The sequence below is a fragment of the Pelophylax lessonae genome (genome assembly GCF_965119305.1).
Source record: "Pelophylax lessonae genome assembly, chromosome: 2".
In the NCBI taxonomy this organism is placed as follows: domain Eukaryota; kingdom Metazoa; phylum Chordata; class Amphibia; order Anura; family Ranidae; genus Pelophylax; species Pelophylax lessonae.
In genome coordinates, this window is record NC_138769.1 from 87292005 (window position 1) to 87319881 (window position 27877).

Below are 27877 nucleotides of genomic sequence, written 5' to 3' on the forward strand. Positions count from 1 at the left end.
GCTGCCAGGCCACACCATGCAGATGTAAGCTTTCCATATACCCACCTAGCCTTTACTAATAGAAAAAGAAGACAAGGTAAAGCTGACCATACAAAGAACAAAATTCGGCTGTTTCAGCAGGGACCAGCTGAATTTTAATCCATGTATGGACACTAAGGTTGTTCAAAATTCGATCTACCAAATCCCAAAAATGTTTGCATCATTAGTGTACCAGCTGGGACATGTGATTTTTGTGCTGAAATCGAAAGTGCCTCACCCAACATGCTGGATTTTTTTTCCTTCGAAAAACGAAACAAAATGATGTCACAATTGCATGTACCATTTTAATTTTTCGATCGACAGAACGTTCGGTTTTTGACTCGTCTATGGTTGGCTTTAGTTCATCTTTACAAAAAATAAAAATGTAAAAAGGCAAACTAAAAAATCTACAACCACCCCTCCCCCTGGTCCCTGTCGTACTTGCCGCCGGTGATCCTGGGCTGTCAGTACCCACACAGTCGGTCCAATGGTCCCCTCTTCCCTGCGTAGCACTTCTGGGACAGATCAAAGCAATTCTGATTGGTCAGTGCCTGCACAGCGAGTCCCACTATCATGCAAGCAGTGCACACAGAGGAGGGATTTCAGATCCCTGGAGTGACAGCCTGGGCACCGACAGCTCACAATCACCGGAGGCAAGTACAGCGGGGCATGGGGAAGGTGTTTGGTATTAGCTCACCTTTTCATTATTTCCGGTATCTGTGGACCATCTATACTTGCATTCAATTGTGCTTCCTCTTTGGTAGTGATGCACAGTGACTGTCCTCTACAGCCTTTAGGGTCCATTCACAGCACAATGATAGTGTTGACGTGTTGGGATGCTGTGCTTGGTTTTAACATGCGCCGCAACCATTTTTATTGATTTATTTTTTTTACTTCAGAAGGCTTTATTTTTTTAAAAGGAAACTCCAACAGACTGTTTTCTCGCCCTTATGTGCATTGCAGTGCGCTGAAATAGTAGGGCCTGATCTACCGTTTTTGGGGGGTTTTCAGTGCAGCACAAAGCACTGGTGTGAACGGCGCCTACTGAAATAGATTGCTTTTACAATATTGTTCGTTTTTTTGGTCCATCGGATGGCAGCGGAGACATGTCCGCTGACATCCGACCCGATCCGATCCGTCAAATCTGGACGGATGGAAACCCTATTTTCCATCCGTCCAGCAGATCGGATGAGAACGGACCGACGGTCCGTTCCCATCCGACTTCCCCATAGAGATGCATGGGGAACTGACAGCTGTGTCTCCGCACACAGCGCAGAGACACAGCTGTCATCCTCCTGCTCAGCGGGGGATCGGCCGCTCGATCCCCCGCTGATAAAAACGGCATCCGTCCGACAGACGGATAGTGTGAAAGGAGCCTAATAGGCCGTACATAGGGGTTAATTTACTAAAACTGGAGTGTGCAAAATCTGGTGCATCTGTGCATGATAGCCAATCAGCTTCAAGGTTTTATTGTCAAAGCTTAATTGAATAAGCTGAAGTATGAAGCTGATTGGCTACCATGCACAGCTGCACCAGATTTTGCACTATCCATTTAGTAAATCAACCCCATGACGTTCAATATATCTAATGCCTGCAATGACTGTCAGAAACTGCAAACCTAATGCCCCATACACACGTGCAGATTGTCTGCAGACTTACCAAAACCATATAATGAGGTCAAACCTAAACACTTTCAATTTGTATGCAATCCGACAGGCCCTTGCACTACATAGAAAAGGTAAATCTGAAGACAAAAGTCTTCAGATAATCTGCACGTGTGTACGGGGCATAATAGAGGAAACGAGGGTCAGAGCGTGGACACGCTACATTTTTGGCTGGGGATATGCTGCACGAGACAATACTAAACTGGGAACATGTTACATGAGGCTAGTATAGATCAATGCTAATAATATTTATTACAGGTACTTATAAAATCCTAAAACCCATTACTTTTATTACCCTAATCAATGATATTTACTTATATTACCCTAATCAATGTTCCCACAACAGACTACTGAGGTCCGCACATCATATACCAAAGGGACGCATGTGGCCCTTAGACCGCAGGTTGGGCACCAGGGATCTAAGTGCTGCAACAACCGACATGCAAACTTTCTATATTCTCTCTCCAATAGAGCAAATCATAAAAAAGTTACAAGCGGCAGTTTGGAGTGGGTAAAATCCCAAGATGTGCTTAGATCATAAACTCTCAGGAACAAGGTCCTCCTAACCCTCTTGTCTTGATTTGTGTTGTATCTGTATGCTCTTACTTTGTTTTGTAAATTGCTGTGTAAATTGTTGGCGCAATATAAATCCTCTAATAATAATAATAAAAAATCATCCAAGTAAATAAGTGTCTTGAATATTCTGTGCTACCCCGTAGAAGTCTACTTACTGTATAGGATACTCAGCAGTCAATTTGGGTTTGAGTGCTTTAAAGGAAGGTCAGCTAGACTGTTGAAGCCCGATAAAGTGTGGTTGTTATTGGTTACTGCAGTTGCTCTGCAGTCTGCCAAACACCCTTTGTACCCCTTACCGAGTACCCTAAGAATACCAATACCTGGTTTGCTGTATTTATCCAAATGCTGACCAGCTCAACTAACTAAAAGTGCCATCCCCCCAATACAGCATAATACTACTGGCAAACCAATCACTGTGATGGGTGGGTAGGGTTGCCACCTCATCCCTTTAAACCAGGACAAATTACACAGGTTCTGAGGCCGATATAATGCACACAAGGCCCCTTTCACACATACAGACCATTTTTCATCCATCCGTTGATCTCTATGTAAAAACAGATGACAACGGATGATCATCCGTTAACATCCATTTTCATCCGCTTCCGTCAATGTCTGTTTTTTGGAACGGATGAATGCCCAATTTTTCATCCGTCAAAAAAACGGTTTGGACAAAAAAATGGATGTAAACGGACAAACGGTCCAAATGCAAAACTAGTGAAAAACAGTCAGAAAAAAGGAATAGGGAAAAAAAAATTCAGTGGCCTTCACCTGTAAAACCATTCCTGTTGTGGGGGCTGTCTCAATGTTGCCAATCTAGTGCACCTGTTAATGAAATTAATACCAAAGCAGCTGAAACTGATTAACAACCCCCTCTGCTACTTAACTGACCAGATCAATATCCCAGGAGTTTGACTTGATGCTATACTCTGAATTAAAAGAGTTCCTTTAATTTTTTTCAGCAGTGCCTTTGTGTGTATACACACATATGTCACACATCCCAGGAGGCTGTGGAGCTGAAGTGTCACATTGGAATTAGCCCAAGTCATTTAAGAGTCAAGTCATGGAGGCACGTCTGCGCGCGCGCACAGGATCAAGGGACGTCTGCGCGCGCGCACAGGATCAAGGGACGTCTGCGCGCGCGCACAGGATCAAGGGACGTCTGCGCGCGCGCACAGGATCAAGGGACGTCTGCGCGCGCGCACAGGATCAAGGGACGTCTGCGCGCGCGCACAGGATCAAGGGACGTCTGCGCGCGCGCACAGGATCAAGGGAGCATCATTAGGGGGGCCAGTTTTGTAAACAAGAGAGAGACAGCTAACTCCAGGATCAAGATGGGGGGTCACAGGATGGGATGTGTGGCAGAAGAGCTGTGGGTAAAAAAAAGAACACAGAATTCGCTAGGTTGTATGTTTAACCTGCATAAAGGAGCATCAAAGGTATAACCAGGCCATAGAGCAAGCGATTTAGTTGCAGGGAAGAAAAATCACTTAATTCCCCCATCAACAGTCAGTATTGATGGGGGAATCCCTCCCCAAAATCTATTGTGTGTCCCGGCCAGGACAGCACACAATGATTATTTCTTGGGGATATAGCCCCTAACAATAATCCCATAATAAATCCAACAAGCTGGTTGTACCAAAGTTAATCGATCAACTTGGGTACATTCAGCATGTCCATACATGGTTCGAATCTCAGCTGCTCCCTGCTGAACCGGCAGAGAATCTAACCATCTATGGCGGCCTTACTGGCATAAAGAAACTAAAATTCATAGACAGTGAAGTTGGTACCAAGTTAGAACTAGACTCTCAATCAACATTGAATATTTTATTCCTTATGTTGACATTAGTAAAGAAAGTAGGGAAGCACCGAAATGAAATTCTTGGCCGAAGCCGAATAATAATAAAATGTTTGGCCGAAGGCCGAATACCGAACGCGGTGTTCGCATTTTTTCGCCAATTTTTTGTCCTCTCTCTTGTCCTCTCGTGTCTCTCTCTCTCTCTTGTCCTCTCACTCTCTCTCTCTTGTCCTCTCATGTCTCTCTCTCTCTCTCTTGTCCTCTCACTCTCTCTCTCTCTTGTCCTCTCACGTCTCTCTCTCTCTCTCTCTTGTCCTCTCTCTCTCTTGTCCTCTCATGTCTCTCTCTCTCCCTAAATGTTACTGTAGGGAATGGGATTCAGTGCACACTGCAGCCTTGTACCATAGGGTTAATGTTAGTGACACTGTAGGGATTGGGAAGGATGCTGGGAATGGAAATCAGGAAGCATGCAGGCAGCCTAGTAAATTTTAATTGCAGATACAGGGCACTGGGCAGGTCAGGGTTAATGTGGTAACATCAATTACTCAGTGACAGACAGACAGTCAGTCAGTGTCAGTGTGGACTCGATCAGATTATACAGTGACACAGTCTCTCATAGTGGTGGTAGTAGGAAGCTGGAGGTGGACTAGTAGGAGCCTGGAAAGGAGCACAGCCGCATACATACATTACTCACTCGTGCACTGCAGCCCGCCCCACACATTCAGTGAGTCTTACTCTCCTCCCTAGTTTTTTCAATGGCACATTCAGGAAGCCAATCACGCCGTGAGTAGCGGCACAGCGGAACCAATCAGGTGTGCAGGCACGCGTGATTGGTTCGCTGTGCCGCTACTCACGGCGTGATTGGCTTCCTGAATGTGCCATTGAAAAAACTAGGGAGGAGAGTAAGACTCACTGAATGTGTGGGGCGGGCTGCAGTGCAAGAGTGAGTAATGTAATGTATGCTCACCGCTGAAGTGTCCCGGCTTCACGGAAGTCTAAGAGTCCTCCTGTCCTCCTCCGAGTCCCTTCCCCTTGTAAATATCGTGACCTCGGCGATATGAATATCGCCTACGGCCACAGAACGATAGTCGATATCATATCGACTATCGTTCACCCCTATTATTCGGCACAAAATTATTCGGCCGAACACCGAAAGTGCTATTTTTTTCTATTTTCGGCTGAATAATGTTCGGCCGCCGAACATTCGGTGCATCCCTAAAAGAAAGGAAGGTATATTCTATTTACTTGTTTTAAACTTTTTTTTTTCTTTTATCTGGAGGAGGGGCTTTATCTAAGCACACCCTCCTGCCTGCCCACCTGAGCTAAAAGCAGATGGATTCCAGGAAGTAAATACTACATGAATTTTTCAAAGTGATTCTTCAACAAAATAAAGCATGGAGACATAAATGTATAGGGGAGTTTACTTTGAATATAAAAAATGTATTTTCAACTAGTAGTGCTCAGATATAGTTTAGGTCTGCTTTAAAAATTAATGCCAGCAGCGGCTAACTGTAGAGTTGCTAGAAAAGCAGCTATGGATTATACAAAAAAAAAAAAAGCAGGAGTCGAGTAAACTGAGCCCAAACTGTAAAAAAGAAAAAAAAATGCACAATAGAAAAAATATGTATTAAAATATTAAACACAAAATGTCCATGCTCAACATGTTCAGTAATGATTTCTGAACTCTGTTCTAACCACAAATAACAAACACAGTTGCAATAAAAAAAAAAACAAAATATTTATTAGAAAAAAAAACAAAAACAAACAATACACGGAAGGATTCTACATTGTGTTAAATATCTAAATACTTTGTAACAACAAACACTCAGGCTGGAGGGAACTACATACACTGTAATAACACACACCCAGGCTGGAGGAAAGGAAAGGAAAGTAGAGCAAATGCCCCGAGCATGTGGTGTCATCTTTTAAATAAATAAAAGGTTCTGTGTCTCCGGTGTCACAGGAACTGCTTGTAGCAGACTCAATAGATTGCTAAAAAATAAAAAAAGTGGGGCTAAATGGAGTTTCTAAATGCACAAACCGTCCAGCTACTAATATTATATATATATATATATATATATATATATATATATATATAAAAAAAACACAACATTGAAGAATATTGATCCCGAGAGTTCTCCCATCGCCTACGGGGATCAGAAAATATATATATATATTTTTTTTATTCCTGTTACAGCAAATTGCACACAAATCTTTACGTCTGGTTTATTGCCTTCCTCTATTCAATTTTTTTTTTTTAAATCTATAATACCCAGTCACTACAGATAACAGCTGCAAGGTTGCATTTACTGTTAATTAGCATCCTGATGCATCACCTAGCGCAGTGGTTCTTAACCTTGTTGGAGGTACTGAACCCCACCAGTTTCATATTCGCCTTCACCGAACCCTTCTTAATTGGAAAAATAAAATATGATTTTTTCAAATTCAAAACATAGGTATATATTATTTTAGGTATATATTTATACATAGGTGCACAAAATGAACAAAACCATTAAGAACAAAGAACAAAACCATTAAAACATGATTTTCACACAAAAACATAATAAATATTTACTGCAAATTAGTGTGACTTCTGCTGTTGTCTTTCAGAGACCAGTTCAGAAATGCCCGACTTTATCTTGGCAAGTGCCACTCTCATGTCATTATCATGTCTCATGTCACCCTGGGTCCGGACCTCACCTCACCCTGTCCTGCTGTAAGGGGGGAGATCTATATGGGGGACTGGGACCTCACCCTGGCCTGCTGTAAGAGGGGATCTATATGGGGGACGGGACCTCACCTCACCTTGGCCTGCTGTAAGGGGGGAGATCTATATGGGGGACGGGACCTCACCTCACCCTGGCCTGCTGTAAGGGGGGATCTATACGGGGGACCTGGTCCCCCATATAGATCCCCCCTTACAGCAGGCCAGGGTGAGGTCCCCCATATGGATACCAGCTCCCCCATATAGATCCCCCTTACAGCAGGCCAGGGTGAGGTGAGGTCCCGTTCCCCCATATAGATCTCCCCCCTTACAGCAGGACAGGGTGAGGTGAGGTCCGGACCCTGGCCTGCTGTAGGGGGGGGATCTATATGGGGGACCCCAGAGTGACCTAACCTCACCCTGGCCTGCTGTAAGGGGGGATCTATATGGGGGACCCCAGAGTGACCTAACCTCACCCTGGCCTGCTGTAGGGGGGATCTATATGGGGGACCTAATCTCCCCCTGGCCTACTGTAAGGGGGATCTATATGGGGGATCATGTCCCCCATATAGATCCCCCCTTACAGCAGGCCAGGGTGAGGTGAGGTCCCGTCCCCATTTAGATCCCCCCCCCCTTACAGCAGGCCAGGTTCCCCATAAAATAGATCCCCTTTACATAGTCTTCTCAGTGTTCTCACACAGTCAGTCACTAGACTAGTACAGCCAGTACTACTCTAGTCCTACCTTTTTTTCACCTGTGTCCCGACTCCCGATCACAGGCTAGGTTTTCCTCCTGCAGGCTGCAGCACCACTGTCACCACTGGCTCTCTGGCCTCTCACCTGCCGGCTTCTTCTGCTGCTGCGGCTGCCTGGCCTGGAGGTTCTCTCCCGCGCTGCGCTGGGCGGCCACTGCACGGGTTAGTCCCTCCCCCAGACAGTCCCTCTCCGCACCGCACGTCTGGCCTGTCTCCAAACCCCCCCCCCCCACCACCACCACTCCACAGTGGGCGACGCCGGTTCCGGCTGGATCGGATTCGGCCAGGAGCCGAGCTGCACAGCCAGCAGTGAGAGTGAGCCAGGGGCAGAGAGAGCTGCAAGTGCGAGCGGAGCGGAAGCGGAAGGACATGCCCAAAACTGGAGAAATAGTCCCTGACAGCAAAGTGGTACTAGCGGAGGGTGTGCCGAACCCTCAAGACTGACCCACCGAACCCCTGGGGTTCGATCGAACCCAGGTTAAGAACCACTGACCTAGCGCAATGGTGGTATGCCAAGGGAAGTAACCCCCAGCAACAAGTTTGCATTTTCTACATATCAGCATCTCAATGAAGTATCCGAACGCGCAAAGGGCAGCGACTGATCATCACTCTGACTACAGAACTATAAACAGTCGCAGCCATACTGAATAAAGAAGAACTCTGCCCAAAATGTTTATTTGCCCATGAAGTGGGGCTGTGCCTGGGTTAAAGTGGAACTTCACTCTCACAATCAACATTTTGAATCCTCGTGCTGCTAGCATTAGTAAATAGATAGGAGAGTATATCCCATTTACTTGTTTTAAACTTTTCAGTTACTTGCTGAGGCAAATGATGTCATACATCCCAGGAGATGTCAGGATTGGAGAAGGTGTTTTCTCAGTTAAGCGCACACTCCAGGGCAGATGGATCCAGGAACTAGTGATCGATTGATATCGTTTTTTTGTTGCCGATACCGATAGTTTGGCCAATGCATACTGGTATTGGCCGATATTTTTGTACATTTTAAAAAAAAAAATGTTTTTTTTTCTTGACAGGTACTCTTGTGGAGGGATCTGGGGGTCTAAAAGCCCCCTAAACCCTCCTCTGCACTTATAAGCATTCAAAAAAAAAAAAGTTTGGCCGTTTTGAATGCTGTCATTTTTTTGAATCTGGTGCCAGTACCCAGAAGTGATGTCATGACATCACTTCCGGGTTTTCGCATGGAGACCGGATCAGAGCCGAATGCGGCTTTGATCGGGCCTTCGACGGGCGTGCAGGCTGGTTGCCCTGATCTCCCGGTGGAACGGGAGACCTGGGCGAGCCGCGGAAGGTGGCTGCTCGGGGAGGCGTCCCCTCCCGCTCCTTGTAATGACAGCTGAGCAGCTTCTCAGCCGCATTGGTTGTCATTACAAGACAGCCGACCCTCGGCTATGGACGCCGCTATCGGGATGAGGCCTCTAGCTACAGGCATCACTCCGGTACAGCACTTTCCGAAATAGCGGCAATATCCGGGGCAGATTCCGATATATCGGGGAAAGTGCATATCGGCCCTCTGCTGATAATCAGTCGATCCCTACAAGGAACACTACATGATTCATCTGCCCTTACTCAAGATGGCCACAGCCAGAAATGCTACAGAGGGGTGTTTTTCAAAGTGATTTCTCAGCAAAAAGTATAATAGACACATGGGTGGATGGGGGAGTTTGCTTTGAATAATAAAAATAAATTAAATAGGGCTTTTGTTTTGTGGTGCTCAGATGCAGTGAAAATCCACTTCAACTGCTCCTTTTGTCCATGGCTGCAAGGAAAAGCTATACTTACCCGATCCTCCAGAAAACAGCACTCCCCCCCAGCGGTGGTCTATTCCTGCCGTCCTCACATCCAGAACCAATCTATGTGCGTGATGACGTCAGGAACAAACAATTCACAAGACTGCCAGCGTGCGGGGGGGGGGGCAGTCTTGTGCTCGGAGGATTAGTACAGTGTTTCTCAACTCCGGTCCTCAGGGCACACTAACAGGCCAGATTTTAAGTATTACCTTGGGGAGATGCAGACTAGAACAATGCAATCACTGAGTGGCAAATGATATCACTTGTGATGTATTTCAATTTTTTTGCAAACCTGTCCTGTGGACCGGAGTTGAGAAACACTGGATTAGTATATCTCCGCACCCCTAAACAAACAGTTAACCCATGCAGTGCCACAGCCCCACTGCATGGGAAAATAAAATTATTGCCTTTGTAAAACATATAGCCATATTATTTTGGTATGTTGTGATGTCTTGTTTTGTGTGTTTTTTTTTTTTTTTTATTATGCAAAACTAATAAAAATGTTAAATATATAGAACACTCCATAGGAAATGGTTAACAGGATGATCAGATAGTGCTATAAACTCCCCTGGAGCATATTTGTTCGATTCCGTAACGTGGCAATGCACAGGCTTCATGACAAATAAAACGCCAGACGACGTTTGATGTTATTTTTGCACAGGCGCTGCTGAATTCTTCCCCGTCTGTGTACAGCTGAATGACGTTGTGCTAATTAAAGTCTGTGTGTTCTGTAACCGATGTGGAATAGGCAGTAAGGAGCAATGTGCGGCGTTGGTCACGGAGCGTGTAGGGGAGTTCAGGTGTCCTCAGGACGCAGAACGCTGCTTGGAAGTGAATGGTTCAGAAGGGAAGAGATGAAAAGAGCAAGGCACATAAACACCTAGCGGTGGGAGGCTCTTCCAAGCTGCAGCTTCCAACACAGCTTTGCATTGCAGCAATGCAGAGACGCCATCTTCTCTGGGTCTTAATCTTCCTTCAGTCAAATCCTTTTATCTATCGCCTCCTTAATACCCACCCTAGGGAAGCAGACCCCCACCCCTTCCCAAGGTACCTAATTAGAAAGGCCTCTTATTATCTAGGTCCAGGAGGAAAAAAGATAAATAAAAGCTGCAGATGAGTACATTCAGCCCATCCTATAAACCATGTCATGTTTACCTAACACACACGCACACACACCAAACCACCTGATCCAAGACAATGGGGTTAGAAAAGTGGGGCCGGAGCCTACTGAAAAGGCTAAATCATGCAGCTGGTGTCAGCAATTCAGCCCATTTATAGGGGGATCTGCGTGCCCAGCCAGGCAGCGACGGCCAATTCCGAACAGAAAACAAAAACGCATTCACTTTGCTTTGATGTCTCAGACAAACCAGACACAGAGGAGTTCTACAGACAGTCAAATCGTCGGCATTCGCTGCTGTAAATGCAGCTCATCAACGCACCACGATGAGATCCAACCATTAAAATGATAAATATAATTGCCATTGATCATTAAGCTTTTTCAAACATATATCAAGGCTTGCAGAGTAAAGGGTTAAACCCCAATGACAAAGCCACTAAATAAATTGATTCTTTGCATACTGTCCTGAATATTCAGACTGCACCACCCAAAAACACAGGAATATATAAGACATGCAGAGATTTCTAAGGATCAGAGACAATGTCCTGTAAGAAAGATGTACAAAGGGTAACAGGGGGCATTGGAGGGTCAGTGGTGACAAGTCAAGGGTCATATAATCAGGGGGAGGGTACAAAGCAGGGTGGGGGGTTGGAAACTCATTTGCATTAGTTAGCAGTTCCACTAATCAGGCAGTTCTATGGAAGTTCTGGAAATCAAAGTGCTTGGCATGCCAGCAACATGCAGGGTATGGATATATGGTATAGATGTCAAAGGATGGGCACATGAAAGGGTAATGCATGGCATGTAGTTAGAGTGCATATGATAAAGGAGGACAACATAGGAGCTGTAAATGGACTACAGGAGAAACATGGCACCATGGCATGTAATCAGGGTGCAGATGATAAAGGAGGACAACATAGGAGCTGTATATGGACTGGATCTGCAGGACCAACATGGCACCATGCCATGGCCAGCAAAACTCAGAGGCTGGTAATAGAAAAGGATACATGGCATAAAAAGGAGGCAACATGGCATATAGATTACCATATAGAAAAGCCATACACGGAACAGGTACATGGCACCTCCATCCTATAAAGGGTGACAGCAGGGAAAAGGAGGATGCATGTCATGTAATGGGTCAGGAAGATGCATGTCATTTATAGGGTAAGAATGCATACCATGTAAAGGGTCAGACAGATGCATGGTATTTAAAGGGTATGATCTGCCAGAGAAGGGAAAGGGGGCGCATGCCATGTAAAGGGTCAGAAAGATGCATGTCATGTAATGGGATAGGAGGAAGGGTAAGAGCTGGTTGAGAAGGGAAAGGGGGTGCATGTCATGTATAGGCTAAGGAGGATGCATGGTATTCAAAGGGTAAGTGTCAGTAGAGAAGGGAAAAGGGGCACATGTCAATTAAATCATAGGGGGTGGTAAAGCAAGGAAAGAATAATGCATGTTATGTAAGGGGTTAGGAGGATGCATGGTATTTAAATATTAACAGCTTGTAGAGAAGGGAAAGGAGGGGGGTGCATGTCATGTAAAGGTAAGGGCTGTGGAGCAAGGAAAGGAGGATGCATGTCATGTCTTGGCTCAGGAGAATGCATGTCATGTCTTGGCTCAGGAGAATGCATGTCATGTCCTGGCTCAGGAGGATGCATGTCATGTCCTGGCTCAGGAGGATGCATGTTATTTAATGAGTAAGAGTTGGTAGAGAAGGGAAAAGTGGGTGCCTGTTTTGCAAAGGGTAAGGGCTGTTGGAGCATGGAAAGCTGGGTGCATGTCATGCAATATGTCAGGAGGATGCATGGTATTTAATGGGTAAGAGCTGGTAGTGAAGGGGAAGGGGAAGGGGGGGGTGCCTGTCTTGCAAAGGGTAAAGGCTGGTGGAGCATGGAAAGCTGGATGCATATCATGCAATATGTCAGGAGGATGCATGGTATTTAATGGGTAAGAACTGGTAGTGAAGGGGAAGGGGGGGGGGGGGGGTGCCTGTCTTGCAAAGGGTAAAGGCTGGTGGAGCATGGAAAGCTGGATGCATGTCATGCAATATATCAGGAGGGTGCATGGTATTTCAAGGGTAAGGGCTAGGGGTGCAGGGAAGGGATGATTCATTGTATTTGAAGGGTGAGGAGGATGCATGCCATGTAATGTAAAGGCTGGTAGAGAAGGGAAAGAATGATGCATGGTATTTAAAGTGTAAGGGCTAGAGAAGCAGGGAATGATTTGTTTGATTTAAAGTGTAAGGGGGATGTAAGTCATGTAAAGGGAAAAAGCTAGGAAAGGATATGTGCTATTTAATAAGGAGGATGTATCTCATGTAATGGGTAAGGGCTGGTGGAGCAAGGAAAGGGTTCTCTATGGTATTTAAAGGGCAAGAAGGATGCATAAAATCCAAAGAGCTGGTGGAGTGGAGTAGGAAGGATGCTTGCCATGTAAATTGTGAGGAGAGATGCAATTTAATAGGTAAGCACTGATGGTGCAGGGTGAGGGGGGCATGCCATGTAAAGAGCTGGAGAAGGATGTCAGGTACAGGAAAAGGGAGATACATTGTATTTAAAGGGTAAGAAGAATAGATGTCATGTAAAGGGAGGACTGATTCAATTTAAAGGGTAAGAGGCTGATAGGGCAGGGTGAGGAGGAGATGCCATGTACAGAGTGAGGAGGATGAACACTTTTCCATTACCAATGTGACAGATGAGGGGCTCCCCACTCCAGGAGGAATTGGGGGGGGGGGGCTCCCCACTCCAGGAGGAATCAGGGGGACCCATTGTATGAGGAATCAGGGGGACCCATTGTATGAGGAATCAGGGGGACCCATTGTATGAGGAATCAGGGGGGCCCTCACTGTAGGAGGAATGGGGAGCCATTGTATGAGGAATCTTGGGGGCCCCCACTGTGGGAGGAATCTGGGGGGCCCCCACTGTAGCAGCCTGCCATTGCTCCCAGGCAGATGATAGAGAGAGAACAAGGTGTGATCCGACATTACATCACAATCTCCAGCATTGTATGCCTCCTCCTCCCTCCCCCATCCCTATTACCTCCAGAGCCAGCGCTCCGGCAGCCAGAAAGAGCAGCGTTATATGTGGCAGCATGGCTGCGGCTGAGTCCGGGGATAGAAGCCTGGTGTGGGCGCTGTCGGGGCTCCTCCGCCTGTGTGCTGAGCTCTCCTCCTCCGGGCTGGCAGCTGCGGAATCGGGACACAAGCAGAGCGGCTCGGGCTCGCTGCACACTCACATCCACGGCACTGCTGCGTCAGCTGATCCTGCCCACCGGTGTCTGCCAGCGCCACCTGGCGGCCTGATCGCGGCACTGCGGCTACATTGATGCAATAGTGTGATAGGGAGAAGTGTGTCGCTGCACTGCCAACTAAACCTTCTTCCTCCTCCTCCTCCTCCTCCTCCTTAAAGGGTCATACGGACAGTCCGGGTTTCGAGTCACTCAATGTCTAGAAAAGTTACTTTGTTACTGCACAGCTCACAGCATTCCCCCCTCTCTTCCCTTCCCATGAACGGCACCCCCAGCTTCCTTCCAGACGTGCGCTTCTCCCTTCCTGCCACTTGGTGGTGCTTGTCCCTCCTGTATATGCAGGTGAATTGGGTTGTGGTCCCAGAGAATCCCCAGTGTGCTCTACCCCTGGCAGACTGTACCAAATGTTGGCGCTGAGCCAGGCGTGTTTGGCGTTGCATTTTTTGCGTTTTGTTGCACAACAATCGCAGCAGAATCACACCGTGTTTGGAGCGCCGTTAAAAAAATATTGGCACTGCAAGCGCATTGCACAGTTTTCTGTGATTCTAAAATCACAGGCAGAATCGCACAATTCCAATACGTTCAGGTGCGAACGGGGACCTAAGTATGGACAACATATTATTGCAAACTTCACTTTAAGTTTCCATGTTCCAGCACTTAGGATCCATTCATATTTGGCGTTTAGTGATCTGCGATTTTGTCCACAATCTCCAATCGTACTGCAAACGCAAAACACGTGTTCTGGTGCCATTAATTTTCACTGGCGCCTAAAACACTGTGTGGTTTTGCCATGGGATAAATCACGCTGCAAACAGCAATGCGCAAAGCTTGTTGCCCAAAAAGGAGGAGGAGCCCCTCTTTGTGTGACAAGCTTTGTGCGTTGCAGTTAGCCACGCGATAATTGTGGAAAAACCACACTGTGTTTAGGTGCCATTGAAAATAAAGGGCAAGCAAACATGCATTCTGTGATTGCAGTGCGATTTGAGATTCTGCCCAAGATCACAAAACACCAAATGTGAATGGAGCCTAAGGCCCCTTTTACACGGCTTTCCGATCAGGTCTGTCAGTTTTTCAGTGGGACCTGATCGGACGCTCAATTCATCGCTATATGGCAGCCATAGGCATGCGCAGGGGGTGTGCCGGGTGTGCCCAGGCACACCCTAATCACTATGTAATGTAATAGCAAATATGTAATTTAAAGGCCCCTTCCTTTTCTAAATGAACATAGTGAAAACACACTCCCACTGTGTCCATTCATAACTGAAGCATTGCAAACTGTGTTTACTATGCTTCAGTTTGTGAATCAACAGGAAGCCACTCAGCACAGAGCACTTCCCATGCATTTACTGTCCTGTGCAGCTAAGGCTGCAGAGAAATGCGTGTATGTTTGAGCTTTGGGGTACACACCCTAATGCAATGGGCTGCGCACACCAATGGGGGCAGCGGATGTCAGCGGTGACATCTCCGCTGACACCCACTGCTATCCGATCCAATCCTGTCCGTAAAATCCAAATGGATGGTAACCCTATTTTCCATTCGTCTGGTGGATCGGATCGGATGAAAACGGACAGGTGGTTCATTTTCATCTGATCTACCATAGAGGAGAGTGGGACTCTGACAGGTCCGTCTCTGCACAGTGAGCAGAGACCTGCCATCCACCTGCTCAGAGGGTATCAGCAGATCGATCCCCCGCTAAGCATAACAAAGCCCGCCGGCTAGAAACCCCGTGTGAAAGGACCCTTAAAGCGTTTGTTACCCCAACACTTCATATTCCTGATATGCAGCTGCTGTACCATGAACTTGTATGAGAAAGTATCCCGCTCTCTTTGTATTGCTTCCTTTGTGTGAAATCCCTGGTGTCCCTGCCAGTCCCTCTGCTTTCCTAATAAAAAATGACCACTCTAAGCAGAAGAGCACACAGTGGTCATCTCTCTATCTACAGTACGCCAGAAACTCAGTGTACCCTCCTCCAATGATCAGAGTTATCCTGACATGCAGAAACAAAAAGTGATGCTTAGCACCCTGCTCCTGCGCTCAGAACCGGGTCCTCAGGCTGTTTCAATCTAGGAACCCACACTTGGCATCTCGTATGGCTAAGCCTTGCTGCCCTCTACGACCGGGGCGGTCAAAAACACTGCAAAAACAAACACAAAGAAAGGGCGCACCAGCCTAGCGCATTATTCTCAGCAGGCTTTTTAATGACAGAAGTTAAAATCAACTACTCACAAACATGTGTGGTAAATCAGCATATCAATTGCAAAGTACAGCTTCAAATGGAAAAGTCCAATATCTCATGTAGACGGAGGCTAACGCGTTTCAAGGTCAAGCCTCTTCCTCAGAGCCTGAGGGCCATGACAGGGACCATAACTTAAATAGAGTAACCCGCCCCACATGACCCTCCAAATTGTGGGAGGGGATACCGCCCTTATGGGCGTGGTTACATAGCTAGTCACCCAAATCAAAAAACAAAACAAACCAAAACAAAACGTTACATTGTCTTCTGTTGATGTACCACTCTACAGCTCTATGCATTAAAAACATCATTGTTTGTAGTAGATAAACAATATTCAATCTAGGCTGTGAAAATGACCATACATCCCATGTGGAGTAAATACTTCTCCCATATATGGTTTGTGCAGGAGAATGGGGTTTGTCTTTTGAGGTATGGGGGGGATCAGGTATCCCGTGTGGTCACCTTTGAGGGGACCAATGGTCACTGTGGGCCACATTGACCTTTGCCCCCCCTCCCCCGGTGCTGTGCAGTCCTTGTGTGATGGGGATGGAGTGTCTCGTCTAATTTATTAGTTGAGTGCTAAAAGCATGTATATATATAATATATATATATATATATGTATGGTCATTTTTACAGCCTAGATTGAATATTGTTTATCTACTACAAACAATGATGTTTTTAATGCATAGAGCTGTAGAGTGGTACATCAACAGAAGACAATGTAACGTTTTGTTTTGGTTTGTTTTGTTTTTTGATTTGGGTGACTAGCTATGTAACCCACGCCCATGGAGGGTCATGTGGGGCCTGGTTACTCTATTTAAGTTATGGTCCCTGTCATGGCCCTCAGGCTCTGAGGAAGAGGCTTGACCTCGAAACGCGTTAGCCTCCGTCTACATGAGATATTGGACTTTTCCATTTGAAGCTGTACTTTGGAATTGATATGCTGATTTACCACGCATGTTTGTGAGTAGTTGATTTTAACTTCTGTCATTAAAAAGCCTGCTGAGGATAATGCGCTAGGCTGATGCGCCCTTTCCTTGTGTTTGTTTTTATCCTGACATGCCCCTGCTGCACAGCCATTCACTGGGAAGCTCTGTGTACTTTTGCTTCTCCTCCCTCCAGCTCTTATGCAGCTGAGAAAAGAGGGAATCTGATAATTTATAAAAACCATAAAAAGTTATTTTTAATGTTTTTATATCTATACAAAATTGTTTTGCCTTTCATTTCTGTTTTAAAATGAATGGGTTGTTTTTACAAGGTGATTGTTTACAATCACTTTAAACAACTTACCGTGCTGATTGGCTGTCACAGAGGTCATACGATTGGAAAGTTCCCAATCGCAAGTATGCATCGGGAGCTTACCAATCCCAGCCGCCTACCGTGCTGGGAGCGTGAGAACGGTAAGTTGGTTTAACAGGGCCACATATATGCAGCCGCTCAGTTAAGGCCCATCAAATGCCCACCCCGCCTCACGGCTTTTAGAACTCTTAAAAGAATAGTTCACTTTTACAAAAAACCTGCCTATGCAGGTAAGGGATGCTTGTAGATTAAAACTCTGACTACAAAATGAATAAAGCCCTTGCTATACAGTAGGTGAAGGCTGCTTATATACCTCATGAAGCCTGACTGGAATGCTCCCAGGACGTTGCTCAGTGAGGCCTAGTCATCACAGCTCACCTCCACCATCACAGGAGTGAGCTCTTTCTCTGATTCAAACCCCCTCACATACTTTTCTCTCCCCCTGGGGCAGGAGCTCTGAGCTCAGCATTTGCGAGCTCACTCCTGTGATGGTGGAGGTGAGCAGCAACGACTAGGCCTCACTTAGTAATCTCCTGGGAATACTTAGCAACGTCCTGGGAGTATTCCAGTCAGGCTTCATAAGGTATGTAAATGGCCTGTACCTATAGCAGGAGCTTTATTCAACTTTAGTCAGAGCTGCACAGTTTGTTTTTATCTACAGACATCCCTTATCTGCATAGGCAGTATTGTGGTAAAAGTGAACTATCCCTTTAACAGGGTCACCTATATGCAGGTTCCCAGCATTAAGGGCCACCCACTGAGTGGCCACATATATGCATGCAGCCGGCGCCAAGAGGTTAAGCTTTGACATAAAAAAACAGAAGTGCTGGCAGGCAGAGCTAGGGTTTCCACCTGTCTGGGGTTCGCTCAGACAGTCCGGGTTTTGAATCATGCATTTGCCAACTGTCCCGTTTTTGCCGGGACAGTCCTGGTAAATAGGAGCCTGTCCCGGGTAATTTACATCGTCCCGGCAATGTTCTTATTTACACTTTGCACTTTATTTATATTTACATTTTTTGTACGGTCACACCTGTGCACATGTGACACTTTAGAATTGCAGGGAATTGTGATGAGAATTTTAAACTTTAGGCAGAAGTAGTGCAGCTGAATGAGAGAATTATTCCAACTTTGCTACTTTGGCCTCAAGTTTAACATTCCCTTTTCAATTTCCTGTAATTCTTTATTGAGTAGACCCTATAATCTGATGATAAGTAGGCGGAGATTAATTATGTGGAGTGGGCGGAGCTTCATGGAAGTGGGAGTGGTAAGTAATTGATAGCTGTGCTGCAAAGTGTCCCTGGAACGTTTTTTCAAATGTTGGCAACTATGAATTATGTGCCCTGGTTTCTGTCTCTTGAAACACATTTATCAGACTGGACTGTGGCTGGGAGCGGTGCTTAGCAGGAGGGTGAGGGTCAGGGAACCTGGTTTGGTAGTGGGGGTGGAGGGCAGGGATGGGATGGCGATAAGGGGAGAAGAGGAAGAGGAGGGGAGGAGTCTTTGTCTGAAACATTCAAAATGGCTGCATGTGAATGCAGGTCTCCCACACCTGTCCAGGCTGAGCAGAGAGCCGGGGGACAGGGAGAAGCTTGCACCTTTCTACTACACACCCAGGGGACGGGGTTGGGACACACTGGAGGTGCAAAGGGATCATTTCCGGGTGAGTAGGCAATGCAATGTTTATGGGAGAGACATGTACCCACTGAGTCAGGGACTGCTGGAATACTCAACACCATACAGCCCGCCGAGACCATGAGCACCTAACAAACCCTGTGTGACCTACCGGGCAGTGTACTTAATAGGGGATACCCTCCCCCACCAGAAGAATACAGTACACACAGGAAGACCCCTTCTCCCACATACTACACCCCCTTCTTCCATACTGTATATACCAGGGGACTCCCTATCCCCCCTCCCCGCCATACTACACCCGGAGATCCCCCCCCAAAATTACTGTGGGAGATTCCCCTCAAAACAATTCAGACTCCAGCACTATATATACACTATATATTACATAACATAGTTCTCACCAAAGTGTTCATAGTCGTAACAGTTGTTGGTTATTAAGCCGTCCATGACTATTCTATTGAAGATCTTCTTTATCCAATTCTGGACGTGAAGATTTCCCCCCTTACTGCCAGGCCATTTTCTGCACTACAGAAATAAGATACATTGTTTTCATGCTTTTCATACATTTTATCTTGTGAGTGTAATTGGAATAGGGGGTTTGTTTTATCAATAAATGTTTGTAACAGAGTCACATTATGAGCAGAGTTGTATAAAGTACTCAAAACCCATACTTGAGTAAAAGTACAAGTGCTCGATCAAAAAGTGACTTGAGTAGAAGTACTAAAGTATTCAACATTTTTTGTACTTTAGTATTGCAAGTAGTTTTTTAAAAAATTTTGCTACCCAAGTACTGAAAGTAAAAGTACCAGTAGTTTTTAAAAAAAAATTGCTACTCAAGTACTGAAAGTAAAAGTACAAGTACTGTGTTATGTAGTTATTAAAGAAAGAAGTCAAAAGTTTATTAAAGTTAAAGTTATTAAAGTTTAAGTTATTAAAGAAAGAAGTCAAAAGAAGTCAAAAGTACACATGACATTATACACATTTTTTTGAGCTTCATGAAACCTGCCATCTACAGTTCTGGCAGTGGTAATTTTTATAATTGTAACGAGTAACTATGCAGCACAAAAAAAAATATTGGAGTAGAAGTATTGAAATCATCGAAAAAATGTAGTGAAGTAAAAGTGGAAGTAGGAGAAAAAAATTCTACTCTAGGAAAGTACAGATACCGCCTTTCGGTACTTAAAGAGGAAGTAAACCCTCCTCTACAACTTGTACCTATAGGTAAGCCTATGATAAGGCTTACCTATAGGTACTGTAAATATCTCCTAAACATGTACCGTTTAGGAGATATTTACCTTACATGCAGTCAGTGACGTCACTGGCGCCTGCGCTCTGAAGGAACGGCCGATCGTGCCGTTCCTTCAGAGTCCCGTGCCGTGACTGCCGGCTCCCGCGCGCGTGCGCGGGAGTGATGTCACCGCGGCTCCGGCCAATCAGATGGCCGGATGCCGCGATCCCGGAAGACGGGCGACTGGACATGTCGCCCGTCATAGAGGTGAGTGAGCGGCACGGCAGGGGCTCGTTCTAAGGTAAGTATTGCATAATGAGCTAGTATGCGATGCATACTAGCTCATTATGCCTTTCTCTTGCAGGGTGTAAAAAAAAAAAACAAGTTTACAACCTCTTTAAGTACAGTAGTGAAGTAGTTTTACTTAGTTACTATACATCTCTGATTATGAGATTGTTTCTTTCTTCTGCGAGTCACTGCTGAGGAGAGGAGGATATCTGTATACAGAAAACTCTGTTGGGAGAAAGTTTCTGTGGTTAAGAAGCTTTCAATCTGTGATCTGGTGAGTTCATTATCCAAGGGGAGCGATATTCCATCAGGTGTAGTAATGGGATATATGAATTGTACCTGAGCCATCATCTACTGCCAAACCCAACGCTTGTGAACTTTTTAGGACTCACATGGTTGATTGTTGGGACTATTGGAAAATATATGTCATTGAATATATTGTAAAGCATTGCTAATGCTTTTTTCCATTTTGGGTGCTCGAAGCATAATTTTGAAGGATGTGTATTTTTTTTTTATAGTAGCGGCTGTTTGTAGATGGAATTTTGTTTCTATGAATGATTAGGGTACATGAGTGCTGAGAGAAAACAAATAGTTCTTTTCAATATGTTTTAATTTAATTTATAGTACATAATACCTCTGGCTACTCAAAAAAAAAAAAAAGGAATATAATACATAAACATACACACATCATACATAAAGTCCTTTATTAACCTCTTCAAGACCAGGCCTTTTTCTGACATTTGATGTTTACAAGTAAAAATCAGTATTTTTGCTAGAAAATTGCTTAGAATCCTCAAACATCACACACACACATATATATACATATATATACACAGTGCATTGCGAAAATATTCGGCCCCCTGGAACTTTTTGACCTTTTGCCACATTTCAGGCTTCAAACATAAAGATATAAGACTGTAATTTTTTGTGAAGAATCAACAACAAGTGGGACACAATCATGAAGTGGAAGGAAATTTATTGGATATTTAAAACTTTGTTAACAAATAAAAAACTGAAAAATTGGGCATGCAAAATTATTCAGCCCCCTTAAGTTAATACTTTGTAGCGCCACCTTTTGCTGCGATTACAGCTGTAAATCGCTTGGGGTATGTCTCTATCAGTTTTGCACATCGAGAGACTGAAATTTTTGCCCGTTCCTCTTTGCAAAACAGCTCTAGCTCAGTGAGGTTGGATGGAGAGCGTTTGTGAACAGCAGTTTTTAGTTCTTTCCACAGATTCTCGATTGGATTCAAGCCGGGACTTTGACTTGGCCATTCTAACATCTGGATATGTTTATTTGTGAACCATTCCATTGTAGATTTTGCTTTATGTTTTGGATCATTGTCTTGTTGGAAGACAAATCTCCGTCCCAGTCTCAGGTCTTTTGCAGACTCCATCAGGTTTTCTTCCAGAATGGTCCTGTATTTGGCTCCATCCATCTTCCCATTAATTTTAACCATCTTCCCTGTCCCTGCTGAAGAAAAGCAGGCCCAAACCATGATGCTGCCACCACCATGTTTGACAGTGGGGATGGTGTGTTCAGGGTGATAAGCTGTGTTGCTTTTACGCCAAACATAACGTTTTGCATTGTTGCCAAAAAGTTTGATTTTGGTTTCATCTGACCAGAGCACCTTCTTCCACATGTTTGGTGTGTCTCCCAGGTGGCTTGTGGCAAACTTTAAACAACACTTTTTATGGATATCTTTAAGAAATGGCTTTCTTCTTGCCACTCTTCCATAAAGGCCAGATTTGTGCAGTATACGACTGATTGTTGTCCTATGGACAGAGTCTCCCACCTCAGCTGTAGATCTCTGCAGTTCATCCAGAGTGATCATGGGCCTCTTGGCTGCATCTCTGATCAGTCTTCTCCTTGTATGAGCTGAAAGTTTAGAGGGACGGCCAGGTCTTCGTAGATTTGCAGTGGTCTGATACTCCTTCAATTTCAATATTATCGCTTGCACAGTGCTCCTTAGGATGTTTAAAGCTTGGGAAATCTTTTTGTATCCAAATCCGGCTTTAAACTTCTCCACAACAGTATCTCGGACCTGCCTGGTGTGTTCCTTGTTCTTCATGATGCACTCTGCGCTTTAAATGGACCTCTGAGACTATCACAGTGCAGGTGCATTTATACAGAGACTTGATTACACACAGGTGGAATCTATTTATCATCATTAGTCATTTAGGTCAACATTGGATCATTCAGAGATCCTCACTGAACTTCTGGAGAGAGTTTGCTGCACTGAAAGTAAAGGGGCTGAATAATTTTGCACGCCCAATTTTTCAGTTTTTTATTTGTTAACAAAGTTTGAAATATCCAATAAATTTCGTTCCACTTCATGATTGTGTCCCACTTGTTGTTGATTCTTCACAAGAAATTACAGTTTTATATCTTTATGTTTGAAGCCTGAAATGTGGCAAAAGGTCAAAGTTCAAGGGGGCCGAATACTCTCGCAATGTACTGTGTATATATATATATATATATATATATATATATATATATATATATATATATATATATATATATATATATATATATATATATATATATATATATATATATATATATATATATATATATATATATATATTGTATATATTTTTGCAGAGACCCTAGAGAATAAAATGACGGCCGTTGCAATATTTTATGTCACACTGTATTTGCGCAGCGGTCTTTCAAACACAATTTTAAAAAAAACAAAAAAATACACTTTAATGAATTAAAAAAAACAAAAAACAAAAAAAGAAAACAGTAAAGTAAAAAAAAAAAACAGTAAAGTTAACCCAATTTTTTTTGTATAGTGTGATGTTACACAAGTAAATAGATAACTAACATGTCATGTTTTAAAAATGCACACACTCATTGAATGGCGACAAACAACGGTATATATAAATTTCCATAGGCGACGCTATACATTTTTTTAACAGGTTACCTGTTTAGACTTACAGAATAGATCTTGCATTATAATTATTGTTCTCACTCTAACAATTGCAGCTATACCTCAAATGTGTGGTTTGAACACTGTTTACATATGCAGGCGCAACTTACATATGCGTTCACTTCTGCGCACGAGCAGAAGAAGAGATGGGGCTCATTAAAAAAATTTTCTTATTTATTTTACTTTTTATTTTTAAAATGTTCCTTTCATTTTTTTTTTTTTTTTTTTATTCACAATTATTTCTATTATGTGTAATAAATATAAGCATGCCAGGTCATCCTTATTGAGAGATCTGGGGTCAAAAAGACACCCCCCGCACATCGGGTCCGCCGGTCATTTGGCGATCGTCGGTGGAGAGGGAGAAAGGCAGGCAGCTAATGTAAACAAGCCACCTGTCATTCTCCCCTGTGTAGGAATAGTGATTATACGGTTCTACTATGTAGGAGCGTTGATCACTGTTCCTACACCTCAAGCCACAGCCAATCACAGTTAGAATCACGCCCCTAGGGACACACATAACCCCTCCCTCTCAAAAAAAAGTTAACCCCTTCACTGCCAGTGTAATTTTACAGTAACAGTGCATATGTATAGCACTGATTACTGTAGAAATGTCACTGGTAACCCCAAAAGTGTCAAAAATGTCAGTCAAGGGTCCGATCTGTCCGCTGCAATGTCGCAGTACCGCAAAAAAAAATTGCAGATCGCCGCCATTACGCGTTAAAAAAAAAAAAACAACAAAAATGACAAAAATCTTTCCCTTTGTTAGTAAATGCGATAACTTTTGCGCAAACCAATCAAAATACGCTTTTTGCGATTTTTTTTTTTACCAAACATATGTAGCATAAAACAAATTGGCCGAAAATGTTAAAAAATTTAGATTTTTAAATTTTTTGGGGGGAATTTCATATAAAAAAATGTGAAAAATATTGTTATTTTTGCAAAATTGTCGCTCTTTTTTTGTTTATCGCGCATGATCAAAAAAATCGCACAGGTATTTAAATACCCCCAAAAGAAAGCTCTGTTTGTGGGAAAAAAAGGACATCAAATTTGTTTAGGTACAGCGTCGCACAACCGCGCAATTGTCCGTTAAAATCACGCAGTGCCGAATCACAAAATAGGCCCTGGTCAGGAAGGGGGTAAAATCTTCCGGGGCTTAAGTGGATAATAATGTATACAAATATGTAGCAAAAAATTGCATTAACATAATCAGATACAAATGAAACAAGTGAAGGAGGAATTGCAATGTGTGGGCAATTTCTTAGAAAAGTCCCATAAGTGATAGGTGAAGAAAGAATCCACAGCCAGTGAAAACAAAGCTGAATGTGCTAATGCAAATACTCCTCCTGATGCTCAGTGATCCACCTCCGTGCTAATTAGTAGATAATGGCCGCCTACCAGACATCAGCGGTCATGCAGCATATAAGAAAATCCACTACACCAATATGGGAATTGAAAGGGAACTCCCGATACACATCAGGGATCTATCATAGGGAACCTGTGTTTAAATGCAGCTGGCTCTTTGGATATGTAGGTGTCATGTCCATCAAGTAAATATGGGACATCAAAAGTATCGATGTGCACAGCCGCCTGCAGTGCAGTGTGACGAGCGCGGCTACTCCGTCAGACGCGTTTCCCCTTCTATAGACGGAAACGCGTTATTTTTATTTTTTTGGAGCCTCTAATGCATTGCGCCAGGGATCAGTAGATCACTGGTGCCATGCAAGTCTCCAGCAGATCTGCCAGTGTATCTGCTCCCCTGTACATCCCATACGGGCAAGAAGATACAATCTGACAGGAAGCATGAATAAATTATGGCGGCGGTCCAAAGAGGCCGTGGTAGTTCATTGAAAACAATAAGCGGACAGCCGCAAGAGATGACGGACTTTGTAGTTTTCAATGCACATAGCCTTGTCAATCAGTGACGCAGTCGGGCGACAGCTAGCAGGGAGGGAGAAGAACCTCACTAGCTGTGACAGCGGGGATCGAGAGGTGCAGGGGCCGGTCCATTCATAACATGTTACATGTTACACCCTGAACATGGGTGTAACATGTCACATGTTACAAAAGGTGAACTTATCCTTTAACCACTTCTGGACTGCCCACCGCCGATTTAAGTCGGTACTTTGACGTTAAATACCGGGGTTATGGCGGCAGATAGCTGCCATAATCCCAGTATGTTTTAAATCTGCGGGCGGTCCTCTTTCACATAAGGGTGGTCCCAGTGGTGGATTCGCCACGGGATCACCATTACGGTGCAGCGGGAGAGGTGCCCCCCCCTCCCGCCGCTTCCCGGGCATTTTCCCCGCTTAGCGGGGGAAACGATCCGATCCGCACTCCTCACAGGCAGGAAGTCGAGTGAGGGCAAGATGGCCCCCACTCGACTCTATGGTCTTGGAGGACCGGAGCAACGTCAAACGTCGTCTCCTAGCATCGGATTTAAAGAACCAATTTGTTTTCATCGTGTCGCCTATGGGGATTTTTAAGAACCAATAATTGTCATCATTCTCCGAGCGTGTGCAATTTTGAAGCATGACATGTTGGATATCTATTTACTCAGCTTAACATTATCTTTCACATTATAGAAAAAATTGGGCAAACTTTACTGTTTTCTTATTTTTTAATTCAAAAAAGTGAATTTTTTCAAAAAAAAAATTGCGTTTTGAAGACCGCTGCGCAAATACGGTAAAATAAAAAATATTGCAAGGATCTCCATTTTATTCTCTAGGATCTCTGCTAAAAATATATATATATATATATATATATATATATATATATATATATATATATATATATATATATATATATATATATATAATGTTTGGGGGTTCTTAGTAATTTTCTAGCAAAAAAAAATTATTTTAACTTGTAAATAACAAGTGTCAGAAATAGGCAAAAAATTTGGGGGAGCTTACCCATGTATTTCCAAAGCTGCTGCAGCTATGAACCAAAAGACATGTATATTAAAAAAGAATAGCGCGCAAATGCAAAAGAAATTACTACCAAATCTGAAGAGAGTCCATAAATAAAAATGGGGGTTTGGTCCCACCATATGGCCATATCGTGCTCAAGCCCACTACTGCGTCAAAGTACCCCATTATCAGTGGGTCCTACACTATCCATGAAAAAGAGATGAATCCAGCCCTTCTAACCCTTGGAGACAACACTCCTTGCTGGGAAAAATGTGCAAATGCACTACAGGGGTGTCAGAAATAGGCCCGGTCTTTCAGTGGTTTAAGTGGAACTTTACCCATAACAACTTGATAAAAAAATAATGTTCTTTAGCAAGGAACATACATTCCACATTAATAACTCTGCAACCAAAATTAGTGTGTGCTGTTAATTGCCTCCAGAATTGCTCCTGTTTTTTCTTGTTTCTTGCCCAGAGCCCCTGAACAGCAGTAAATCACAAAGCGGAAACCCATCAATTTAATGGTTTCAAAAACCAGTTAAATTCCTGGAATGCCGGGATTGCTTGTGTCCTCAACCAAACTGGCAAATCTTAAAATGCCTGTTGTCGTCAATGATCACATGTGCACCATGGCAATTGCAGATCAAACAGAAACAGCTTCCTTGGCTGTAAAAGATAGGAGGGTTTAATTCCTCTTTAAGGCGGTCAGCAGATCGCCCTTTACAAACTCGGCAATGCCTACAAAGGCTTAAAAATGGAGAGCAACTGATTATGTACAGAGCAGGGTGAGGCCATGTATTGCTGAATATCAAACAGTATAGACACTTATTTTTAATGTTTTTCATAGCTTTACCTGTAAAAGGGGCCAGCCTGAAGTCATCTAGCAGGACTTCATTTTCTGACTAAAGTTCCACTTTACACTTGGGAAATTTTCCCATATACTAGAATGTATTATAAGCAGATACAATTTCATGGCATCATTTTACTAAACTCCTAGACTAATATAATACAGGATTTATACACCTGTCAAATGCCTATGAAATGCCTTCCAAACAGGGGCAGGGGCAGACTGGCAACCTTTGGCCCAGGGGGCAAGTACAAACCAGAGGCCCATAGTGCAGAGACTCGGCCCCCCCCCACTCTCCCTCTTCCCATCCTCCTCCTGACCCCCATTCCAGGCTGAAGATCTGCTCCAGATACTCTCTAATCACCGGCTGAATCTGAGTTCTCAACCTGGCCAGCAGGGGGCGGTTGGGGGGGGAGCTGGGATAGCTTGGTTGGGGCTGGCCCGTGGAGGAGAGTCTCCAGTGGGGCATGGAACTGGCCTCTGCTCAGACACAGCTTACACCATCCATGCTGGGGGAGAGGCCTGCGCTCTGTCCTGTCTTCATCTCGCACTCAGTAGGTCAGTGTCAGGGACTTTTTACTTCTCTCCACCAGGAATTCTTTATGCGTGTCTGTGGCAGAAGCAGTGGAGCCTTTTTACAGGACATCAGAGCGGCCCAGGGGGCAATTGCCCCCCTGCCCCCTGGCCCAGTCCTCCCCTGAACAGGGGTCACCTTTCAGGGCCAGTTCTCAGCACAGAAATGCAGTCTGGATGTGTTCAGATTAATTTCTGAACGAGCCCTTTTTGATGCATTAATTTAATAAATGTTGGTGCATTTTTAAACATTG

At 44.2% G+C, this 27877-nt stretch overlaps 1 protein-coding gene and 1 long non-coding RNA gene across 5 annotated transcripts in view; one reads left to right on the forward strand and one right to left on the reverse strand.

The window, feature by feature from the left end:
• The window catches only part of APP (amyloid beta precursor protein), a 413913-nt gene extending 400213 nt beyond the window's left edge, over positions 1-13700 (reverse strand). For 2 of the 4 annotated variants that reach the window (XM_082247698.1, XM_082247697.1), the window contains exon 1: positions 13475-13700. In XM_082247698.1, the coding sequence (XP_082103824.1) occupies positions 13475-13528 (54 nt within the window). In that variant the 5' untranslated portion in view covers positions 13529-13700. The remainder of the gene's footprint in view (positions 1-13474) is intronic. The other 2 variants (XM_082247700.1, XM_082247699.1) reach the window with 1 other exon arrangement.
• LOC309547731 overlaps positions 1-27877 on the forward strand; it is a 758845-nt gene that overhangs the window by 107109 nt on the left and 623859 nt on the right. The window lies entirely within an intron of this gene.